Source organism: Tachyglossus aculeatus, chromosome 20, assembly GCF_015852505.1.
Source record: "Tachyglossus aculeatus isolate mTacAcu1 chromosome 20, mTacAcu1.pri, whole genome shotgun sequence".
In the NCBI taxonomy this organism is placed as follows: Eukaryota; Metazoa; Chordata; class Mammalia; order Monotremata; family Tachyglossidae; genus Tachyglossus; species Tachyglossus aculeatus.
Genome location: NC_052085.1, coordinates 22,148,486 through 22,173,781, shown reverse-complemented (window position 1 = coordinate 22,173,781; position 25,296 = coordinate 22,148,486). Strand labels below are relative to the sequence as shown.

The following is a 25,296-nucleotide window of genomic DNA, read 5'->3' as shown; positions in this document are numbered from 1 at the left end:
CCAGGTTTTTAAATTGCCTGAACAATGGCTTGAAACTTTCTACTTTGATTCACAACTTCTCAAACAGTTCATAGATAGATAAATAGGACTACCCAGTTTATGATTGCAGGTCTATGAAAACATCTAATGCAAAACATAACCACAAATAAAAGATCACAACCTGGTATTTAGCAATGCCCATGTAAGAAAAGAAAGACCTTGAAAAATATAAACTTCAGGACAGAAAGGCCTACTGAAGGCTAACATTCATTTCAACTCATTGTTGGGTAGGGATTGTCTCTATCTGTTGCCAAATTGTATTTTTCAAGCTCTTAGTACAGGGCTCTGCACGCAGTAAGCGTTCAATATCATTCATTCAATTGTATTTAATGTTGTAAGGACTGAAGGCCATGAAAAATGGAGAACTGGTACTTGCTATATGAGTACCTGCTAGACTGTGATCTCACTGTGGGCAAGGAACATCACTGGTTATTGTTGTACTGTAGTTTCCCAAGTGCTTAGTACAGTGCTCTGCATACAATAAGCGCTTAATATAACTGAATGAAGACTGAAAGCCCAATATGGCACAGCAACTGTGTCCAGCCTGATTACCTGCCCCAGTGCTTAGAACAAGTCATGGGTTCTAATCCCAGCTCTGCCACTTGTCTTCTCTGTGACCTTGGGCAAATCACTTCACTTCTCTGGGCCTCAGTTACCTCATCTGTAAAATGGGGATTGAGACTGTGAGCCCCATGTGAGACAAGGGAGACTTTCCAACTCCATTTGTTTGTATCCACCCCAGCGCTTAGTACAGTGCCTGACACATAGAAAGTGCTTAACAAATACCATAATTATTATATAGTAGGCACCACGAGTACCACAATGAATGACCAAAATGATATTGTCTCCTTTCCACTTCTACTACAGACAAGATGCTTTGAAATCAACATTTTCCAATATATTTCCACACACCAAGCCCAGAGGTCTCATGCTAAGGATGAACTTCGATTCAAGGTAGAGAAAGCAGGCAAGCGTACACAGATAAACCAAAGAACCCAACTTTAGAACTTGGGTCACGACTGAACCATTAGTGCTTCAGAGAGACTTCTTTCCCGTTGGGAGACACGGATAAATCCGGGCACATATCGGATGTTTCTATCGTCTCTTCCAGAAAGTCAGCCTTAGTTGTGATCTGGAAGAGGAATCCACCCCTTTGGTAGACACCACCTTCCCTCTTAATGTGCAGCTCCAAGAAGAGTAACTAAAGACTTGGAAGCATCCTCCAGAGAGGAGGGGGAAATAGGAATATTAAATCCTACCCAAGTTGCCCTTGAGCATGGGGAGCTGCTGTTTCTGGGATTCAGCTTTGTTAGTTCCAGGCAAAGAACTGGAAGTCACTGCCTGCACTGAGGGGAAACTACCAGTTACTCCCACCTTGGGCCAAGATAAACAGCTGGATTTCTAGTCTGCAGTGGGGGGGCTCTAAAGCTGCAGCTTTTGTTGGTGGGGGGGTGGGGAAGAAGGCTCTTCAGCTGCAGCCTGGAGTGGGGAAAAGTGAGAAGCTCTCCAACTGCAGCCTTTGTGGGGTGGGGGGAGAGAAGAGTCCAGCTGCAGCCTTTGGGGGGAGGGCAGCTGCAACCTGGAGGGGAAATGGGGGGGTTTCCTCCAGCTGCAGCCTGGAGGGGGAATGGGGAGGCTTATCCAGCTGCAGCCTGGGGTGGTGGGGGGGAGGGAAAGAGAAAAGCTCTCCAGCTGCTGCCTTTGTGGGGGGGGGGGGTCTCCAGCTGCAGCCTGGGGGTGGGAGGGTAGTGGGGGGGGGTGTTCTCCAGCTGCAGGAGCTCTGTTAAGAGTTACTCAGCCAGTCACAACTTGACTAGACAAGCCCCCTGGATGGGGGGCTGAAGGTGAGCCATCCCCCTACTCTCCTTCGCCCCCCAATACCTCTCTGCCCGGGGTGGGGGGTCCCACCAGCCCCCGACCCCTGGGCGATCCCCACCAGCCCCCAAGACACTTCCTCTCCCCCCTCGCCCATTGAGGGGGGGGGTTTTTGGCAGAGTCCTGCAGGGGAAACAAGGACCGGCAACTTTCCCCAACTTTTTGGGACTTGTCGGAGGGTCAATGCGGGGGGGACCCCTGGGGTGGGGGGTTGAGGGACCCCTTCCAAGGTGGGGGGGAGACCTGGAGGTCTGCCTCTCTTCCTCCCCCTCCTCCCACAGCCCCCCATCCCAGCTCACCTCCCATCCCACCTCTGCTGGGGGGAGGGGGGCTCCACCTCTCTTTTTGGGGGGGCCCCTCCTCAGGAGGGGGGGCCGGGTGCTCTTACCATCTCTCCTGAGGTTGGAGGAGCGTAAACCTTTGAGAACTCCGGCCTGGGGTCCCGCAGAAGCCCCCCGGCAGCTGCCCAAGGCGACGAGGGTGCAGACGAGGGGGCAGCACAGGACAAGCCGTTGCATTTGGGAGCGGAGAGGGGTCGGGGGGCTCGGCAGAAGAAAGGCGGGAGACCCCCCCACCGGACCACGGACTAGACGCCGAGTCCTGCCCGGCCTTCCTGCATGCTCCAGGGGGTGGAGTGTGAATGTGTGGGGCTGTGGGGGAGTTGTGTAGGGGGGTGGGAGGGGACTAAACCCAGGCGACAGGTTGCCAGCCAGGCTGCAGGCGGACAGAGCCGGCCACGCTTGCAGGATGCAAAAATAAAAAAAAATTAAAAAATAGAGGAAAGGAGAAAAATAATGATAAAAAAGGAGCCCTAAAACCCTTCTTGCTCGGGCCTGAAACCCGGTGGTGGTGGCCCAGTGGAAAGTGCCCGGTCTTGGGAGTCAGAGGACGGAATAATAATAATAATGTTGGTATTTAGCTATGTGTGCAGAACACTGTTCTAATAATAATAATGATATCTGTTAAGTGCCAAGCACTGTTCTAAGCGCTGGACTAGAGACGAGGTTATTAGGTTGTTCCACTTGGGGCTCACAGTCTGCACCCCCATTTTACAGAGGAGGGAACCGAGGCCCGGAGAATAATAATAATAATGATGATGATGGCATTTATTAAGCGCTTACTATGTGCAAAGGACTGTTCTAAGCGCTGGGGAGGCTACAAGGTGATCAGGTTGTCCCACGGGGGGCTCACAGTCTTCATCCCCATTTTACAGAGGAGGGAACTGGGGCCCGGAGAAGTGAAGTGACTTGCCCAAAGTCACACAGCAGACAAGTGGCGGAGCCGGGGTTGTCTGCTGTGTGACCTTGGGTTAGCCATTTCACTTTTCTGGGCCTCAACTACCTCCTCATCTGGAAACCGGGGATAAAAAACGTGAGCCCCACGTGCGACAACCTGATGACTTTCAGCGTGGCTCAGTGGAAAGAGCACGGGTTTGGGAGTCAGAGGTCATGCGTTCTAATCTAAGTCTAGAGGGGGAGGAGACAGACGACGGTACAAATAAATAAAAGCACAAATATATAATAATGATGGTATTTGTTAAGTGATTATTATGTGCCAAACCCTATACTAAGCGCTGGTGTACAAGCAAATCCAGTTGGATGCAGTCCTTGTCCCACGTGGGGCTCACAGTGTCAATCTGGGTGCAGAACATATGTTAATGGAATAATATAATATGTATAATAATTAATAGTATTTAAGCACTTACTATGTGCCAGGCAAACTGGGGAGGATACAAGCAAATCGGGTTGGACACAGTCCCTGTCCCACATAGGGCTCACAGTCTTAATCCCCATTTTACAAAGGAGGGAATTGGGACACAGAGAAGTGAAGGGACTTGCCTGAGGTCACGTAGTAAATACGTGGTGTAGAACCCAGGTCCTTCTGCCTCTGAGGCTTGCCCTCTATCCAATAAGCCCTGAGGCAGCAGGGGAAAAGTGCTTTAATCAAGCATTTATTGAGGACTTATTGTGTGCAAAGTACTGTACTGAACACTTTGGAGATAACCAAGTCGGTAGAATGATCAGGCTAAAACCCTTTAGATTCCCTTTAGGGAACCACAGGGCAGGAGGAGAATAGTATATTTTAAACAACACTATCCTTATCTCACTCCCTCTAGTCTAGAGGCTTACTCTGAAAAGGGAATGAATCCGCCAGCTTTGTTGTGGTCTACTCTCCCAAGCGTTTAGTACAGTGCCCTGCACACAATATGCACTCAATAAATATAATTAGTTGTGATGATCCATATTGCTCCAGAGCAGTTTCACTAACCAGAATGCAAGCACTTTTAGAAGTTGGAGTTATTAGCCAGTATGGCGATACGGAGGGATTAAAAACACAAACTTGTTTACTCACCTGTGTAATAACCACGTCGTCACTGCTCTGTCTGGGGTGCTGCCCATCTTTAAAGTGTAACTCGTTTTAGGAATTATAAAGTTGAAAGGAAAACATCAACTTGCTATCAAGAAACTCATAGTCTGAGGACACAAGAATAGAAGTGCTACGATTTAGTAGCCATACAGGTGTTGGTGGTAAAGGATAAACTGGTCACCTAATTGCAACAGCTGAGTCTGATTTTAATCACTGCCAAACCAGAAATCAACCAGACTCCAACGACCTGGGAGTCTGAAGAACCTGTTTCTAATCAATCAATCAATCGTATTTATTGAGCAACACTTGTCTACTCTATGACTTCACTTCTTTATGCCTCAGTTACTTCATCTGTAAAATCAGGATTAAGACTGTGTGCCCCTGTAGGGCATGGACTGTAACCATCCTAAGTAGCTTGTTTCTACCCCCAGCACTTAATAAAGTGCCTGGCACATAGTAAATGTTTAACAAATACCCTAAAAAAGTAAGTTTTCACTTACTTGGCACCAGGGAGGAATATAAAATAGGACTGGGGAAAGTTGGTAGGTAAAAAAGGATAAATTTGATTGTCTGTGATGAAAAAATAAGACCACAAAAAGGAACACATCTTTCTGTTAGGTGGAAAGTCACGAACAGTTGCATGAAGTTGTGTCAAATACTGTAAATGTTGATTCTTGTTTAGACTAATCCAATAGGATTAGTTTATATCTACCCCAGAAGCAGTGTGGCTCAGTGGAAAGAGCCCAGACTTTGGAGTCAAAGATCATGGGTTCAAATTCCAGCTCTGCCACTTGTCAGCTGTGTGACTTTGAGCAAGTCACTTCCCTTCTCTGGGTCTCAGTTACCTTATCTGTAAAATGGGGATTAAGACTGTGAGCCCCCTGTGGGACAACCTGATCACCTTGTAACCTCCTCAGTGCTTAGAACAGTGCTTTGCACATAGTAACTACTTAATAAATGCCATCATTATTAGTAGTAGTAGTACAGTGCCTGGCATATAGTAAGTGCTTAAAAATACCATTAAAAAAACACAGCTAAGGTGGCAAATACTTCTGATTTTTAACAGAGAAATGAAGGCCATATTAAAAACCAATAGAATTAAAATTTTAATCTTAAAAATATAAATTTTGAAAAGATAGCTGCCCTGAGCAAACTTTATGATTTGTGAAAACTTTAATAAATTGTAATTTATGAGAATTTCACGATTCAATAAATGCAATGAATTTGGCCACAACTGAGACAAAAGTGAAAAACATAAAGGGTGTCTGTTATTTAACAGTCATGTGAGCGGTAAGGTTTTCAGTGATTTATTCATTCATTCAGTGGTATTTAATGCAGAGCACTATGCTAAGCACTTGGAAAAGTACAATACAGCAATAGAGACAAGTCCCTACCCACAACAAGCTCACAGTCTAGAGGGGCAGAGATAGACGTCAATACAAGTCAGCAGACATCAATATAAATAAATAAAATGAGATATATACATAAGTTCTGTGGGGTGGGGAGAAGGGGGAAGAGCAAAGGGAGTGAGTCAGGGAGATGCTGGAGGGAGTGGGAGATGAGGAAAAGTGGGGTTTAGTCTGGGAAGGCCTCTTGGAGGAGATGTGCCTTCAGTAAGGCTTTGAATGGGGGGAGAGTCATTGTCTGGAGGATTTGAGGAAGGAGATAGTTCCAGGCCAGAGGTAGGATGTGGGCCAGGGTTAATAATAATAATGGCATTTGTTAAGCGCTTACTATGTGCAGAGCACTGTTCTAAGCGCTGGGGGGGTTACAAGGGGATCAAGTTGTCCCACGTGGGGCTCACACGGTTGTGATGTTTTACCAGTCAATCAGGCAATGTTATTTTTTGAGCACTCACTGTGTACACAACACTATACTAAGAACTTGGGCGAGTATAATGTGATCGAGTTGGTTTACATGTTCCCTACCCATAAGGAATTTAGAGTCTAGAGGAATGAATCAATCATATTTGGTGAGTGCTTACTGGGTGCACAGCACTGTACTAAGCAGTTGTGAGAGTACAGAGTTGGTAGACATGTTCCCTGCCTGTGAGGAGCTTACAGTCTAGAGGTGGAAACAGACATTAAAATAAATTACAGATATGTACATAAATGAATAGAGCACAGGCCTGGGGGTCAGAAGATCATGGGTTCTAATTCTGGCTCTGCCACTTGTCTGCTGTGTGACCTTAGGCAAATCACTTCACTTCTCTATGCCTCAGGTACCTCATCTGTCAAATGGGGTTTAAGACTGTGAGGCTTAAAACTGCTTAGAACAGTGCTTGGCACATCATAAGCACTTAACAAGTACCATGATTATTTTTATTATTACATAAGTGCTGTGGGGGCAAGGGTGCAGTGAATATCAAGAGTTTATAGGGTGCAAATCCAAGCACAAGGGCAATGAGGAGGAATGGAATTATAATCAGCCTTTTAGTTGAAAGAAATAATGGCTTTTTATTCATGCTCTGGGCACCAGAGAGTGAAATACACTATTCACAAGATGATAAACTCTAGTAAATATTCTCCACATTTTCATTGACCAGAATGACCTTAAATCCCAGGATGACAACAGGAATAATAACCAAAACCCACATACTCCAAGCTGAATATTATTTTCCAAGGAATGACAAGGAATGCTAAAGATGAGATATTTCAAATTTTGTTTTCTTATCTGCCCCTTTTATTTCTCTTCTGCAAAATGGAATTGTTTTCCATTTCAAGTATATATTTGCTTACAGGTGTGACTAGCTATATTATCCTTTTCTAACTATTGAATTATAATTGAATGAAGAATGGATGTCAGTTTTATTTTTAATCAGAAACATCTGAATGTACATGGGAGTTTCTGTTAAAGAACCTTGGATAACTTTGTATGTATTGACCCCAGTGCTTAGTGCATAGTAAGTGCATGATAAATACCAAAATTACCATAACCTACAGGCTACTTACAGTCACAAAAGCGGTCAGGAACAGTTTGGAGTTAAGATAAATTTACTTTTAAAAGTGTGAATCAATATGGCTGTTATCTATTAGATGGTTGGCTACTTCACAATATAAGGTTTTCCTCTTGAGGCATGACACTTAGGTTTTTATTTGCACTGATATCCCATAGTGAAATCTAGATGATTTGAAAACTTATACATTTTCTATTCATATCACACTCTATTAGTTACTCTGTTATATATATACTGTTTGTGTATATGTAGATAGATATAGACACATAAAACCTCTTGTATAAAATATAGATTAAATATATGCACACATGCTCACAAAGTAATTCCATACTGTTACGTTTTGCATCATAATACCAAACACAATACATATTGTTATATATAATAATAATAATAATAATGGTATTTATTAAGCACTTACTATGTGCGAAGCACTATTCTAAGCGCTGGGGGGATACAAGATGATCAGGTTGTCCCACGTGGGGCGCCCAGTCTTCATCCCCATTTTACAGATGAGGTAACTGAGGCACAGATAAGTGAAGTGACTTGCCCAAGGTCTTTATATTGTTGTACTCTCCAAAGAGCTTAGTAAAGTGTTTTGCACACAGTAAACCCTCAGTAACTATGATTGACTGGCCAGTAATCATCTTTTTAATTCTCCTGCGTTTCATATTTGAGTAAATTTTCTTTGTCTTAGTTAAAACTTGCTTTCTTTTCACTAGCTGTTCTTGCTGCATTATCTAAATGTAAGGATCCAGAAGACATATGTATTGCCTATTCTGCAGTAATCTTCCTTAATTGATTTGGGATGTCTGCCAATCTCTTCTAGCATTCTTGCATTGATAGCTCTATATGGCCAACATTCATCCAGCAACTGTCACTTTCTGGGGTTTTTTTTGGTGTTGTTCTTTCAGAGCTGGAAGGTGATCTTTTAATATTTAATTACTGCCCTTTTCTTAAGCTTAATATTTTTAAACACTTGAAATGCAGCATTTCAAATACCTAGGCATCAAGGTTTCTTCAAAGACTTTTAAAAAAATGCATAATCCTAGGATTAGAAGGATGTGGGCAGGGAATGTGTCCACCAACTCTGTTATATTGTACTCTTACAATTGCTTAGTGCATTGCTCTGCACAGTAAGAGCTCAATAAATACGATTGAGATAATTCCAGCTAAATACAGGAAACATGGTAGAAATCAACCAATGGTATTTATTGAGCACTAACTCTGTGCACTGTACTAGGTGCTTTGGAGGGTGCAGTGCAATAGTGTTTCATTCATTCATTCAATCATATTTATTGAGCGCTTACTGTGTGCAGAGTACTGTACTAAGCACTTAGGAAGTACAAGTTGGCAACATGATGAGACGGTCCCTACCCAATAACGGGCTCACAGTCTAGTGTTTGTAGACATGATTTCTGCCTTCAAGGAATTTTCTCTCTAGTGGGGGAACAGATTTGAAAGTAAGTTACAGATAAGGAAAGTCGCAGAGTCTACACAGCATACATGGTGCTTTTGGGGGTGTTCATTCATTCAATCGTATTTATTGAGTGCTTACGGTTTGCAGAGCACTGTAATAAGCGCTTGGGAAGTACAAGTTGGCAACATATAGAGACGGTCCCTACCCAACAGTGGGCTCACAGTCTAGAAAGGTGTGAGGGGTGGTGAGTATCAAAATGCTTAGGCTCTGCAGAAGGGAGAAAGACTATGGTAGGGAGATGAGAGATTAGTCTGGGAAGGCTTCCTGGAGGAGATAGGATTTTCATATGGCTTTGAAGATGGTCTGGCGGCTGTGAAGTGGGAGAAAGTTCCAAGCAGGAAGAAGGGTGAGAACAATAATAATAATTATTACTATGGTATTTGCTAAGCGCTTGCCCCACATGAGGCTCACAATCTGAATCCCTATGTTACAGATCAGGTAATTGAGGCACAGAGAAGTTAAATGGATTGCCCAAGGTCATACGGCAGAAAAGTGGTGGAGCAGGGATTAGAACTCACATCCTCTAACTCCCAAGCCCGTGCTCTTTCCACTAAGCCACACTGCTTCCCTAAGGAGCAAGGAGTTCAATCAATCAATCGTATTTATTGAGCACTTACTGTGTGCAGAGCACTGTCCTAAGCGCTTGGGAAGTACAAGTTGGCAACATATAGAGACAGTCCCTACCCAACAGTGGGCTCACAGTCTAAAAGGGGGAGACAGAGAACAAAACCAAACATACTAACAAAATAAAATAAATAGAATAGTGATGGTGAGAGAGATAAGACCGCAGCACTGTAAGTACTTTTCCAAAAGGAGGAGTGTAAATAGTGATATCCTCAGGGACAGGTGGTAGAACTAGTTTTATTTGGTGTATCCACAAATGATCTAGACTAGGTAGTGTGTGGAATAACAGCCATGTTTGCAAGTAAAGGAACATGGCCTAGTGCAAAGAGGACAGACCTGAGAGCCAGAGGACCTGGATTTGAATCCCAACTTTACCACTTGTCTATTGTGTGACCTTGGGCAAGTCTCTTAACTTCTCTGTGCCTCCATTTCCCCGTCAGTTAAATAGGAATGAAATATCTGTTCTCCTTCATTGGACTGAGGTTCCATGTGGGAAAGGAACTGTATACAAACTTGTTGCACTGTATCTATCCCAAGGTTTGGCACATAGTAAGCTTTAAAAAATACTGCAATTATTAGAGAGAATATGAGAGGAAAAAAGAGGGATGTTTGAAGGTTTGAGAATGGATAAAATCGGCTTATCATTCTTGCCAAAATAGGATACAAAATATCACTGTATGTGATACTAATAATGTTGGTATTTGTTAAGCACTCACTATGTGCCAAGCACTGTTCCAAGTGCTGGGTGGGTGGGTGGGGGGAATATAAGGTAGTCCCACATGGGGCTCAGAGTCTTATCCCCATTTTACAGAGGTTTGAGAATGGATAAAATCGGCTTATCAATCTTGCCAAAATAGGATACAAAATATCACTGTATGTGATAATAATAATGTTGGTATTTGTTAAGCACTTACTATGTGCCAAACACTGTTCTAAGCGCTGGGGGGGATACAAGGTAGTCCCACATGGGGCTCACAGTCTTATCCCCATTTTACAGGGGAGGTAACCGAGGCTCAGAGAATTTAAGTGACTTGCCCAAAGTCACACAGCTGACAAGTGGAGGAGCTGGGAAGCAGCATGGCTCAGTGGAAAGAGCCGGGCTTTAGAGGCCTCCTCCTCCAGGAGGCCTTCCCAGGCTGAGCCTCTTCCTTCCTCTCCCCCTCAACCCCCTCTCCATCCCCCCATCTTACCTCCTTCCCTTCCCCACAACACCTGTTTATATGTATATATGTTTGTACATATTACTCTAGTTATTTATTTATTTTACTTGTACATATCTATTCTATTTATTTTATTTTGTTAGTATGTTTGGTTTTGTTCTCTGTCTCCCCCTTTTAGACTGTGAGCCCACTGTTGGGTAGGGACTGTCTCTATATGTTGCCAACTTGTACTTCCCAAGCGCTTAGTACAGTGCTCTGCACACAGTAAGTGCTCAATAAATACGGTTGATTGATTGATTGATTGGAGTCAGAGGTCGTGGGTTCAAATCCCGACTCCGCCCCTTAGCTGGGTGACTTTGAGCAAGTCGCTTAACTTCTCTGGGCCTCAGTTCCCTCACCTGTAAAATGGAGATGAAGACTGTGAGGCCCCACGTGAGACAACCTGGTTCCCTTGTATCCACCCCAGCGCTTAGAACAGTGCTTGGCACATAGTCAGCGCTTAACAAATACCAACATTATTATTATTATTGTTATTATTATTATTATTATTATTATTATTATTAAAGCCATGACCTCTGACTGGTGGACAGTTCTCGCAGCGGGCACCCGGAGCAAACAGCTCCGCCTGGCGGACAGTTGCCAGACCTGCAGCCCACAGCCAACACCTCCTGAAGAGGAGTTCAGCGCCCCCTGGTGCCGTGATTTTGCATCTGCGAGCCTGCGCCACCTGGTGGAAGGTCCGTACACCTGCAATTCTGAAACAGTTCCCCCCTTGGTGGGTCTGGGACAACTGCAGGGTCCAATAAATGATGATGATGATGGCATTTATTAAGCGCTTACCATGTGCAAAGCACTGTTCTAAGCGCTGGGGAGGTTACAAGATAATCAGGTTGTCCCATGCGGGGCTCACAGCCTTAATCCCCATTTTACAGATGAGGTAATCAATCAATCAATCAATCAATCAATCGTATTTATTGAGCACTTACTGTGTGCAGAGCACTGTACTAAGTCGGCAACACATAGAGACAGTCCCTACCCAACGGCGGGCTCACAGTCTAGAATGGGGAGACAGAGAACAAAACCAAACACACTAACAAAAATAAATAGAATAGATATGTACAAGATAGAGTAATGAATATGTACAAACATATATACATATATACAGGTGCTGTGGGGAAGGGAAGGAGGTAAGATGGGGGGATGGAGAGGGGGACAAGGGGGAGAGGAAGGAAGGGGCTCAGTCTGGGAAGGCCTCCTGGAGGAGGTGAGCTCTCAGTAGGGCCTTGAAGGTAACTGAGGCATAGAGAAGTTAAGTGACTTGCCCAAGGAGAAGCAGCATGGCTCAGTGGAAAGAGCACGGGCTTTGGAGTCAGAGGTCGTGGGTTCAAATCCCGGCTCCGCCAATTGTCAGCTGTGTGACTTTGGGCAAGTCACTTAACTTCTCTGTGCCTCAGTTACCTCATCTGTAAAATGGGGATTAAGATTGTGAGCCCCGCGTGGGACAACCTGATCACCTTGTAAGCTCTCCAGTGCTTAGAACAGTGCTTTGCACATAGTAAGTGCTTAATAAATGCCAACTTGTACTTCCCAAGCGCTTAGTACAGTGCTCTGCACACAGTAAGCACTCAATAAATACGATTGATTGATATTATTTATTATTATTATAATAAAGGAATTAGGACTTGAGCCGCCTGGCTTGACCTGGCCTGGGAGCAAGCAGGGTGGAAGCCCGGGTTATTTTCTCATTCTCCCATGTGTACCGGTCATTGCTTGTCTTCTGAATAAGTAGTGGAAACTGCATTGGCGACTTTCCATCAAGCTACACCTGCCAAGCCTGGGAGTTGAGACTTAAAATTATGCACTTTATTAAGCGCTTACTGTGCATAAGCCTAGTGTGCTAAGCATTGGGATAAGTACAAGTCAGATTGCCAAGCCTGGGAGTTGAGACTTATAATTATGCACTTTATTAAGCGCTTACCATGCATAAACGTAGTGTGCTAAGCATTGGGGTAAGTACAAGTCAGTCAGATCAGACAACATCCTCGCCTCACACAGGGATCCTAAATCCAGAAGAAAAGGATAACAGGGATCTCACTCCCATTTTAAAGATGAGGAAATTGAGGCCCAGGGGCATTGTGACCTGTCCTAGGCCACACCAGTAGGCCAGTGGGTGACAGCCAACTCCCGGGTCAAAGTTATTCCTGGCAATGCTCAGTTGAGCAGGATGTCACCCTATCGCGGCCCCAGTTCCTTTTCTATAGATGTGGGAAATGGGGTGTCAGAGGCAATGGTGACTGCTTCAGGAGCTCATCCCCAGGTCGGGGCAGCAGGAGTTAATAATAATAATAATGATAATGATGGAATTTATTAAGCACTTGCTATGTGCAAAGCACTGTTCTAAGTACTGGGGAGGTTACAAGGAGATCAGGTTGTCCCACAGGGGGCTCACAGTCTTAATCCCCATTTTACAGATGAGGGAACTGAGGCACAGAGAAGTTAAGTGACTTGCCCAAAGTCACATAGCTGACAATTGGCAGAGCCGGGATTTGAACCCATGACCCCCGACTCCCAAGCCTGTGCTCTTTCCACTGAGCCACGCCGCTTCTCTAGAGTTCTAGAGAAGAAGTCGACCCCACCCCTCAACCTAAATTAACCGGCCCAGCAAGCAGACCCCTTGGTTAGGTCAGCTGGCTCTGGCCGCACAGTTAGGGCCCGGAGAGTGGGCAGCTGCCCAAGCACCTCACCGCACCTCAATGGAAAGAGCACGGGCTTTGGAGTCAGGGGCCAGGGGTTCAAATCTCGGCTCTACCAATTGTTTAGGTTTTTCCCAACTTCTACGATCATCTGTGGGCACCCTTCCCCTCGCCGCCTGGCTCCTGATCCTGGGTTCTGCTAAGGTGAGCCACAGTGCTTTCAGGGCCCCTGGGTTGCCTACAGGAAGCTGGTCTCCCAACACTGTGGCTCTTTGCGGGAAAGGCGGATGCTGAAGACTGGGCCAGTTGGCAGTGGGCTCCTGTGCAGAAGGGATTCATGACCTGCTGTGAGTCCGAGCCTCTGGAAGGAAGCCCCGGGGGAGCCGCAGGCAGCAGCCGGAGGAGGTCTGAGCATTACCCACCCCGACATCATAGAGGTCAGCCCTCTGGCAACAAGAGAGAGTAGCAGGCGGGTACCCCACAGGCTTGACAGGCACCATAAGTGGGCAGCTCGGGCAACTTCAGGTAACGGGTAAATTCAGGCTAAAAATTCCCCTCCGTGTCCTCAAATGACCCCTACTTCAATTAGCGTGACTCTGGTCACCTCAAATGACCCCCTCTTCAAGAAATCCAGGCTGAAAATTTCCCTCAGTGTCCTCAAATGACCCCCACTTCAATTAGCGTGACCTGAAATGACCCCAGTCACCTCAAATGACCCCTCTTCAAGAAATTCGGGCTGAAAATTCCTCTCCATGTCCTCAAATGACCCCCCACCTCAATTAGCGTGACCTGAAATGACTCCAGCCACCTCAAATGACCCCTCTTCTGGAAATTCAGCTTGAAATTTCCCCTCTATGTCCTCAAATGATCCCCACTTCAAGTAGCATAACCTGAAATGATCCCAGTCACCTCCAAAGACCCCTCTTCAAGAAATTCAGGCTGAAAATTTCCCTCCGTGTCCTCAAATGACCCCCGCTTCAATTAGCATAACCTGAAATGACCCGTCACCTCAAATGACCCCTCTTCAAGAAATTCAGCTTGAAATTTCCCCTCTATGTCCTCAAATGATCCCCACTTCAAGTAGCGTAACCTGAAATGATCCCAGTCACCTCCAATGACCCCTCTTCAAGAAATTCAGGCTGAAAATTCCTTTCATGTCCTCAAATGACCCCCACCTCAATTAGCATGACCTGAAATGACCCCAGTCACCTCAAATGACCCCCTCTTCTGGAAATTCAGCTTGAAAAGGTCCCTTCCATGTCCTCAAATGACCCCCCCATTCAATTGATGTGACCTGAAATGACCCCAGTCACCTCAAATGACCTTTTAGAAATTCAGGCTGAAAATTCCCCTCCGTGTCCTCAAATGACCCCTATGTCAATTGACGTGACCTGATTGTGATTGATTGAATACAGGGAAGAACATGTTCTCAGAAGGACCTGGGTTCTAAAACCGGCTCTGCCAATTGTCTGCTGTGTCCAACCTGATTACCTTGTATCTACCCCAGAGCCTCCCTAATCAGGAAGTGGCACTCCTTTCCCACTGCCCTTTCCAATAAACTCAAATACTTTTGCCTTCATCCTTCCTTCCATTAGCAGCAGCATGGTGGGAGGGTGACAACAGCTGCAGCAACAGCAACTTGCCAAGGAAGTAGCCCTACTCTGTTCTTACCAGCCCAGCTGTCCCCCAAGTCCCAAGGATTTTCTGGATCCTCTCCCTTCTCCTAGCTCTCCTACGTACCCCTGCCAATGTTCCCAAACCACCCTCTCTTCTAGATCTATTTTTCTAATTTTTTGTGTGTAAATCCAGGGTGGTTAACCTTGCTGCTGTTGCTACCTGTGTGCATGTTGATTGTCTATTAACAGCCTGTTAATCAGTGGTGTCCCACCTTTTCACTTCTGAACTCCAAACTTCTGTTTATGTCCCCTGCCTTCCCCTGCTTATATCCTTAATGAACTGTCATAAACGATGAATGCATTTTATGCCTGACCGTACCATTTTTATTAGAGGGATTTCATAAGCACTTAACAAATGCCATCATCATCATTATTATTGTATTCTTCTTTGGAGAATGGGGCAAGGGGGTCAGCAATCAATCAGGGCAAGTCACTTCTCTGGGCCTCAGTCCTCTGTAAAATGAGGATTAAGACTGCGAACCTCACATGGGACAGGGACTGTGTCCTACTTGATTGGCTTGTAACCACTCCAGTGTTTAGTACAATGCCTGGCACATAGTAAGCGCTTAACAAGTACCATCATTATTATTCCAGAGCTTAGTGCAGTGCCTAGCCCATAATAAGTGCTTTACAAATACCATAATTATTATTTATTGAGCACTTACTCTGTGCAGAGCACTATATAAAGTGCTTGGGAGAGTACAATATGACAATATAACACATTCCCTGCCCAGAATGAGTTTACAGTCTAGAGGGGGAGACAGACATTAATATAAATAAATGAATTACAGATACGTACCTAAGTGTTGTGGGGCTGGGCTGGGGGGTGAATAAAGGGAGCAAGTCAGGGTGCTGCAGGAGGGAGTGGGAAAAGAGGAAAGGAGGGCTTTGTCAGGGATTGCCTCTTTGAGGAAATGTGCCTTCAATAAGGTTTGAAGGGAGGAAGAGTAATTGTCACTTGGATATGAGGAGGGAGGGAGTTCCAGGCCAGAGGCAGGATGTGGGCGAGAGGTTGGTGGCAAGATAGATGTGACTGAGGTGTGAAGTGTGTGGGCTGGGTTGGAGTAGGAGAGCAGTGAGGTGAGGGAGCAGGTGGAGATCCTGCATATTCTTTTTGTCGATCCAGGGCTCAGTGGAGAGAAGCCGAAGGCCAGCCCTCAGGAATGGATACTATTGATTGATTGATTGGGGACAAGAGAGAACTCTTTCTCTTCCTACCCCGGATGCCCCATCTTGGCAACAGTGCTGTTGGCAAGAACACCCACAGGGTGGCAAGAAGGTTGGCAAGAAGCACAGCTCCAGTTGGCTGGGGTGGAGAGTTTGGGCCTCAAAGCAGCATGGCCTAGTGGAAAGAGCACAAGGTCAGAGGACCTGGGTTCTAATCCTGATTCCACCACCTGTCACATTGGTTACAATCCCTGTCCCACGTGGGGCTCACGGTCTTGAACCCCATTTTCTACATGAGGTAGCTGAAGCACAGCGAAGTGAAGTGACTTGCCCAAGGCCACACAGCAGATTGGTGGAGGAGCCTATATTAGAACCCAGGTCCTTCTGACTCCCAGGCTTGTGTTCTATCCACTAAGCTATGCTGCTTCTCTATATAATAATAATAATGATGGTATTAAGAGCTTACTATGTGTGAAGCATTGTTCTAAGCGCTGGGGGAGCTACAAGGTGATCAGGTTGTCCCATGTGGGGCTCACAGTCTTCATCCCCATTTTACAGATGAGGTAACTGAGGCACAGAGAAGTTAAGTGACTTGGGCAAGTCAAAGTCACACAGCTGACAATTGGCAGAGCCCAGATTTGAACCCATGACCTCTGATTCCAAAGCCCATGCTCTTTCTATTCAGCCACTCTGCCTCTCTATGTAAGGGCTTGACAGAATTGAGGGTAATGGGATTCGTGGATGAGAACATCCTGGAGCAGTTGGGGTTTCAGGAAGGTTTGAATGCAGGAGTATGTGCTTCATTTCAAGACAGAAAACTGCACCTAATGTAAAAACCAACTTAGTATGCAGACAGCCATCCTTTCACAATAAATCTTTCAATGAAAAGCTGTCTTCTGCTCTGAGTAAACCTTGCTTTCACAGTTTCCCTCCTTGCATTAGTATAAATCTTTTTGTGTTCTTAGCAAGAGTACTCTATCTGTTTTTTCCACTAATTCTAACATTCAGAGAGAATATTAACAAAACAGAATGCATCTAAGCCACATCATCTCTAATTGGGAAATAACAGGATTTTCTTTTCCTTTCATGCCAGACATCAGTGAAGTGTTGGAAACGCTTGGATCTAGTTTGTGCTGCCTTCTTCCCTGGGTTTCATTAAAATAAGGTAGTATATCTCTTTGTTGGAATTTAGGAGATTCTTAGATGTTCATGACTAATAATAACTGCTTCTTGCAGTGGACTACAATGTGTCATTTGGTTTGGTAGAAAACATATCCTGATGTCATTTAAATAGTTCGTACCATCACACTTGGATCCCTCTTTAGAATCCAGGCTGGTGAACGAATGCTCTCTATCCCTGTCAAAGGTGCTTGCCTATAATATATTAGCTATTTTTTATGGCATATGTTAAGTGCTTATTATGTGCCATACACTGTAGTAAATTCTGGGGTCAATACAAGGTATTCGGGTTTGGCACAGTCCATGTCCCACGTGGGACTCCCAGTCTTAATCACCATTTTACAGATGAGGTAACTGAGGCGCAGAGAAGTTAAGTGACTTGCCTAAGGTCACACAGCTGGTAAGTGGTGGAACTGGGATTAGAACCCTGGTCCTCTGACTCCCAGGCCTGAGGTCTTTCCACTAGGCCATGCTGCTTCTTATATTTGGTCCAAAAAGCACCAGGTACTAACTGGAAAGGGAACTTTACTAGCCCATTTCGAGCAGATTAGTGCTAAATTCACAGTGAGTTGCTCAATTAGATTTGGCTTAATCTTCATCTCTGAAGTACAGAATGTCTGGGAGGTTATTTCTCAACTATGTTGATAATATCAAAACAGAAACAGAAAACCTTGAAGTGTGAAGATGGGAAGACTGAATTTAATATGCACCCTGCTTTTTTAATCTTCTTCATTGCTTTCATCTTCATTTCTTGAATAACTGACTTAGAGCCCTGCTGTATAAATCTACGTATAAATACGTATCTACATATAAATCTTTTTAAAGACTCTCATGATGCTCTTACATATATGCTGGTTACGTACTTGAAAATGAACATTTTAAGAGAAATCCAAGTATGCTATTGTAACCACAACTTTGGAAAAATGTTATACTTTAACATTTAACATTTTAGCAAAACACTGTTTATATTAGAAAGTTATTTAGATATTTTGAGTTTAAGGTTCTGACGAGACATCATTCAGTCAGTCGCATTTATTGAAAGCTTACTGTGTGCAGAGCACTGTTCTAAGCTTTTGGGAGAGTATAATACAACAATAAATGGACACGTTCCCTGACCGCAACAACCAAGTCAAGGAACTCTGGAGACAAGGGGAAAAATGTGGGAAGAGAAGCTAGTGGATGAAAAGGATTGGTGAGAAAGGTAAGAGGAGGAACAGGTGTGTTCCCCATTATCTTGAATTACAATGTCCTGGATGGATAATGTAATGACAGTATGACTATTAGGAGTTCAGAGGCTAGGAAGAACCAAGCCAAGAATAGGATCTTGCCTTCTAATTCTGTTGTAATCTTCCAAAATTTGTACTCTCCCAGGTGTTCAGTACAGTGCTCTGCACATGGCAAGTGCTCAATAAATACCATCGATTGATTTTAGTACAGTGCTCTACACACAGCAGGATGATGATGGAATTGTCTGTCAAGAATGACAGACTGTAGATTGTAAGACTCTGGAGTGGAAAGCTCCCTGTGGCAGGGAATGTGTTTGTTGTTATACTGCACTCTCTGAAGTGGTTAGTACAGTGCCCCACACAGAGTAAGTGCTCAGTAAATAGGATTGACTGACTGTCTGAGCCTCAGGCTGAGAACCTGCATAAAAGGATTGATGAGATCACTGGAGTTTTACTCTCTTGCACTGTCTCATCCCTGATGCAAAGCTTTTATGTGTGTGAGACCCATTTATGGCCAAAAGGGTCACCGCAGAGTAAGCTCTGAATAAAGATGAAAAAACAAAAAGCAGGAAAATATTTTTAAATGTGAGTCATGAAATAACATGCAAGAAATCCTTAAAGGGTCCTCATTTCTATATCCAGGAAAAAAGTGATATATAATGTAGGAACTATTACTCAGAAATTTCAATGCTGAGGACTGTAAGCTCATTGGGGGCAGAGAATGTGTCTGTTAATTGTTGTATTGTACTCTACCAAACAGTATAGAGAAACAGCATGGCTCAGGGGGAAGAGCATTGGCTTGGGAGTCAGAGGTCATGGGTTCTAATCCTGGCTCCACCACTTGTCAGCTGTGTGACTTTGGGCAAGTCACAACTTCTCTGGGCCTCAGTTACCTCATCTGCAAAATGGGGATTAAGACTGTGAGCCCCAAGTGGGACAACCTGATTACTTTGTATCCCCCTCAGGGCTTAGAAGAGTGCTTGGCACATAATAAGCACTTAAATGCCATTATTATTATTATTAGTCTGCACACAGTAAGTACTCAATAAATATGATTGAATGAATGAACTCACTTTATTGCCCCCAGCTCCTTGATAGAGTATGGACAATCTTAAAGAAAAGGGTTATCTGTGTACAAAGGAAAATGAACAAGGATTTAGCGGTATCTGGAGAAAAATAGAGCACTGCAATCTTCAGCTAGGTGCTAATAAAGATTTGAAGATGGACTTTATGAATAGCTGTGAGGTTGTCATAAAGTTTTGAAGATGGCCTTATGAATAGCTGTGAGGTTGTCATAAAGTTTTGAAGATGGACTTTATGAGTATCTCTGTTGTTAAAGCATTTTGGTTGACAACCATAAAAGGGAATTTTTTCCCGCCTTTTTATTGGGTGTGAATTTCCTATGATTCCCCTTCCATCCCCAACCCCAATTCCAGAGTGTTTGGGGGCAGCTCCTTAATGTCCAGCTTTGCGCCCCCTGAATTGAGGCATGGGTCCCCATTAATAGTCTGTTCCAATTAATTTCACAGCTGCCATGCCAACCCAACAGTTAATTCTGAGGTGCAGAAGTTCTAAAATAATTGGATAAAATATGTCGTGGAAGGGAAACACAAAAAGTAAGGATGGGGATGAATATTCCAGAGTTAAGAATGAATGTTTGACAGACATGAAGAAGCAGATTTTTCTTAATGCTTCTTAATCCTTCTTAATAGGAGTGTTTGGTGGTTACCCCCAAATATCTGCCTATATGTCTTCTAGGGACTAAGCTACTCCTTACAGACCTGGACCTGTTTATGGGAACCCTTTGGCTCATATGGTAGGGAAGCAAATGGCCTAGGGGATGGAGCATGGGTTTGGGAGTCAGAGGACCAGGGTTCGTTAATTCATTCATTCATATTTATTGAGCACTTACTGTGTGCAAAGCACTGTACTAAGTGCTTGGGAGAGTACAACAAACAACAGACAAATTCCCTGCCTGCAATGAGCTTATGGTCTTGAGGTGGGGAGACAGACATCAGTACAATAAATACAATTACAGATATATACATCAGTGCTGTGGGGTTGGGAGGGGGGGAAGAGCAAAGGGAACAAGTTAGGTGGCACAGAAGGAAGTGGGAGATGAAGAAAGGTGGGGCTTAGCTGGGAAGGCCTCTTGGAGGAGATGGGCCTTCAATAAGGCTTTGAAGTGAGGGAGAGTAATTGTCTGTTGGCTTAACTTCTCTGGGCCTCAGTTTTCTCATCTGTAAAATGGGAATTCAACCCTACTCCCACTAGACTATAAACTCCATGTGGGACAAGGACTGTGTCTAACCTGATTGTCTTGTATCTAGTCCAGTGCTTGGCTCTTAGAAAGCTCTTAACCAATATCACAATGAGGAACTGTACTTTCCAAGAGCTCAGTACAGTGCTCTGCACACTGTAAGCGCTCAATAAATATGACTGAATGAATGAATGAACGATGATTTTTGCCCCTTGCAACAGAAACAGAAGAGTGCTCTGTGCCTTGTTCTCTAGATATCCTTTTTCTAGATAAGTGACTGGGGCAGAAGCCATTGCCACCTGATCTGATTTTTTTTTATGATATTAAATGCTTACCATGTGCTAGGCACTGTACTAAGCACTGGGATGGATTCAAGCAAATCAGGATGGACACAGTCCCCGTCCCACATGAGGCTCACAGTCTCAATCCTCATTTTACAGATTAGGTAACTGAGGCACAAAGAATTGAAGTGACGTGCCCAAGTTCACACAGCAGACAAGTGACGGAGCCGGAATTAGAACCCTTGACCTTCTGTCTCCCAGGCCCATGCTCTGTCCATTCCATCATGCTGCTTCTCATTTAAATTCTCATTGAAATTTAACATGACCACTTCCTCCAACCATCTCCCTATTCTAACAATGGGCACTCAATAAATCCTGCAAATAAGCTGGGCACTCCTATAACTATACCCACTAGATTTTGAACTCTTTGAGCACAGGGATTATTCCTATCAACACTCATGTAGTGTACTCTTTCAAGTGCTTTGTATAGCGCTCTGCACTGGGTAAGTACTCAATAAATACCACTGATTGAGAATACCCACTGCTTCACGACTTTTTCAGTCATTACCTCTAATCCTCATGCTTCTTAGACCTACTGAAATATAGGTCAGGGAAAGAAGTTGCAGTGATAAGCTACCATAAAATATCTTTGCCACTATCTTGTCTTTGTCATCAGTGTCTTCATCATATTTTAATGGGATTTGTTAAGTGCTTACTATTTGCCAGGTACTGTACTAAGCCCTGGGATAGATATAAACTAATCAGTTTAGACACAGCTCATGTCCCACATGGGACTCCCAACCTTAATCTCCACTTTATAGATGAGAAAACTGAGCCACAGAAAAGTTAAGTGGCTTCCCCGGGGTCAAGCAGCAAAGTGGGAGAGTCAGGATTAGAACTCAGATCCTCTGACTCCCAGGCCTATGCTTCTTCCACTAAGCCACGGTGCTTCTCATAATTAATTATGAGAATGGTGAGAATTAATTCATTATTAATGAATCTCACTACAGTGCAAACACTTTTTGTAGGCCCTATAAAAATGTTGCCATGGAAGACTGAGAAACTCAGTTCCTGGAGATCCCTGGTACAAGCTAACATATGTTAGGTACAGTCTTGTCTGCAGGCAGGGGGATGGACTAATTGGAAAGAATGTGGGCCATGGGTTCTTCCCTCTTCAGCCTTAGAACATAAAGATTACAGTAACATGAGTAATAGAACCAAAGCTGCCAATGATATCATTCATATCAATTACTGCATAAAGAAAAGAACAACTCTGATTTCATTTACTGGCTCACTAGTAGGATTCCCATTTAGTTAAAATGAGACATTTGATTTATTAGGACTACACCACACTGGTTCGAGGGATTAATTTTAATTTAATGACTTCTTTATAAATGACTCTGGGTCTGCTGTTGCAAAAGTATGATTTGTTAAAATATTTGATGTGAATCACCTTATGAAAGAATGATCACTAAGAAAGCACAACCAATAGTAAATAATACAACTGGAAGTTTGTTTCTACTTAGTCCACTCTTCATAAATGTTTTTACTTCTGACTCCCCTGCAAGAGAGTAAGGTCCCTTTGGGCAAGAAATATGTCTTGTATTTATGTTGTACTTTTCCTAGCTTTGAGTACAGTGCATTCCATTCAGTGAATACTTAATAAAAACCAATATTACTACAACTATTATTATTGCTACTACAATTCCTATTATTGCTGAAACTAGTGATGCTATTACTATCATTACTAATTCTAATATTATTAATAATAATAACAATGATGGCATTTATTAAGTGCTTACCCAGAACTCCTAAAATTACTACTATTGCTATAACTACTACTATTACTGCAACTATTAATCAATCTGATTTATTGAGTGTTTACTATGTGCAGAGCACTGTACTAAGCATTTGGGAAAGTACACTATAAGAGAGTTGGTAGACATGTTCTCTGCCCACAAAGAGCTTACAGTCTAGAAGGGGAGACAGACATTAATGTAAATAGATAAGTATGGATATATACCTAAGTGCTTTGCAGCTGAGAGATGGTTGAATACAAGATAGGATAAGTGTTTGGATTAGCATGGTCACAGTGTTTGGGTGGGGAGAAAATGGTGGATTTTAGCTACATTGTGAAGGTTGAATCAGTAGGATTCAATGATAGATTGAATATTGAATGAGGGATAATGTCAAGGTTACATCCTTGCGAGACAGGAAGGATGGTGGTACTTTCTACAGTGATGGGAAAGTTAAGAGGAGGACAAGGTTTGGATGGGAAGATAAGGAGTTCTGTTTTGGACATGATAAGTTTGAGGTGTTGGCGGGAAATCCAAGTAAAGATGTCCTGAAGACAGGAGGGAATGTGAGTCTGCAGAGGAGGAGAGAGATCAGGGCTGGAGATGTAGAATTGGGAATCATTCACATTACTGTTCCAGTCAAGCTAGGTACAATTAAAAAGTGAGAAATACGTGAGCAAATTTTGCATGCAAAACTAATCTGCTCTTGCATCCTAATTATTTTTCATTGTGACATAATTCATTAATAATGGGTAATACATGTAAAGCCTTCAAGTTGCTCTGCCACAGTTTATGGTTGAGTCATAATATCTAACGACCCCCTGTGATTTAAAGACTTGAGAATTTGTTGCCAGGTGTCTTTTCTTGGAGGAAAAATTTACAAGATCCAAAAGTATTTCTGAAAAATCTGCCCATCAAAGTTATGTGAATGTGATTAACATGGTCCCAAGAGGGAAACAACAGGACGAAAGAAGAGGGAAAGGAGAATTTATGAGCTAGTCACCAGAGTAATTATTTACATATCTATAAATTAGAAATTATTCATTAGTATTAACATCTGTATCCCCCTCTAGACTTTAAGCTCATTGTGGGCAGCAAGTTGCCTACAACCTCTGTTGTACTGGACTCTCCAATGTGCTTAGTATAGTGCCTTGCACATAGTAAGCACTCAATAAATACCATTGATGATGATGATGCTCAGCACACAGTAAATGTTCAATAAATACCATCGATTGATTGGAAAAAATAAAATTTGAATACTGTCATCAAAAGCTAAAATTATCATTTTCCACAAGTTTTCCACAAGAAAGCATTCCCCCAAGAAGGACTGTTCCATTTGAGGACAATTGTGACTCACCCACAACCATAGCTCAGGCTTTCTTTATTAACTTCTCTCTGCAGCATTGAGACTGGGCTCCTTCTGTAGTATTTTTTTTTTAAACATGGCTTTACTATTACAATGATAACCTTCATAAAGATGAATTCAGATTTAAGGGGAGCCAGTCAGACTGGTTCCTCTTCCCAAAATTGGTCTGGTCCCTTATCTTTTGTCACCCCCTCAACAAGCCCAAGTTGAATCTGAATAAGCATTCTGAGATCTCTGTTTTAGTGTAAAACTGGAATGATGTCCCCAGTTATCCTTCTAGAGAAGTGATTTGTGTTGCCTTAATTCAGTTTTATTTGGGGGATGCAGTTCATATTCTGGTGGGACCAGTTAAGATACCATTTTTGTTCCTCAGTGCTCAGGATGCTTGAGAGTTTGTTGACTTTGACTATGTAAATTTAGAGACAGACACACCAACTCCTCTTTAAATCACTTCAATCTATTATTCATTTTTACTGCAAGTATTGGCCCAAACCTATACAGATTTGAGGGTTAGTCAGTTTTAAATTAGTCTCTGGGATCAGCCAAGTTGTGTCAGATGAAATTTGGAAGGGTCTGACAAGCTGCTCATCAGAAGAAAATTATAAAGTGCAGCCTGTAACAGACATGAAATTGAAAAAGATAAGTGAATGTTTCCTGAACCCAATTCATAGAGGATCTATAAGTTGTGCTAAAAGGCAGAATTACCTGTTTATAGATATCAATGATAAAGCTCAAAAACTATGCATAATAATAAAATAGGCAGATATAAAGCACTGTTGAAACTTCAATAAATCTGAAAACCCTAATAAAATACCATATTTTGAAGTAAAATGTCTAAGCAACAGAACTCAATAAGCTCTGTGTTTTAGGATTATGATTACATATAGCAGGTACTGTCATACTGCAGTAGACCGAAGTTCATCATTTTTTTAGGCACATTCTTTCTAGAATGGTTTACTGTTATTATGCAATGCAATATACACATAAATGTACAGAGAAGAGTTAAACACAGGCCCTATTATTAACATGGGCACAACATCCTGTTGAACATTCCTGTGAATGTCCAAAATGTGAGTGCTACTTGAAATGACGTATAAAATAAGACTTCCAGAATAAATTTGTTCCAAACAAGTGAACCATAGCCATAGAACCAT

General features: G+C 43.2%; 1 protein-coding gene across 1 annotated transcript in view; it reads right to left on the bottom strand.

Annotated features, from left to right (window-relative positions):
• PDGFD (platelet derived growth factor D) overlaps window positions 1–2,511 on the bottom strand; it is a 137,028-nt gene extending 134,517 nt beyond the window's left edge. Inside the window, exon 1 of the mRNA XM_038761774.1 lies at window positions 2,303–2,511. Within this exon, the coding sequence (XP_038617702.1) occupies window positions 2,303–2,432 (130 nt within the window). The 5' untranslated portion in view covers window positions 2,433–2,511. The remainder of the gene's footprint in view (window positions 1–2,302) is intronic.
• Window positions 2,512–25,296: the final 22,785 nt, after the last annotated feature.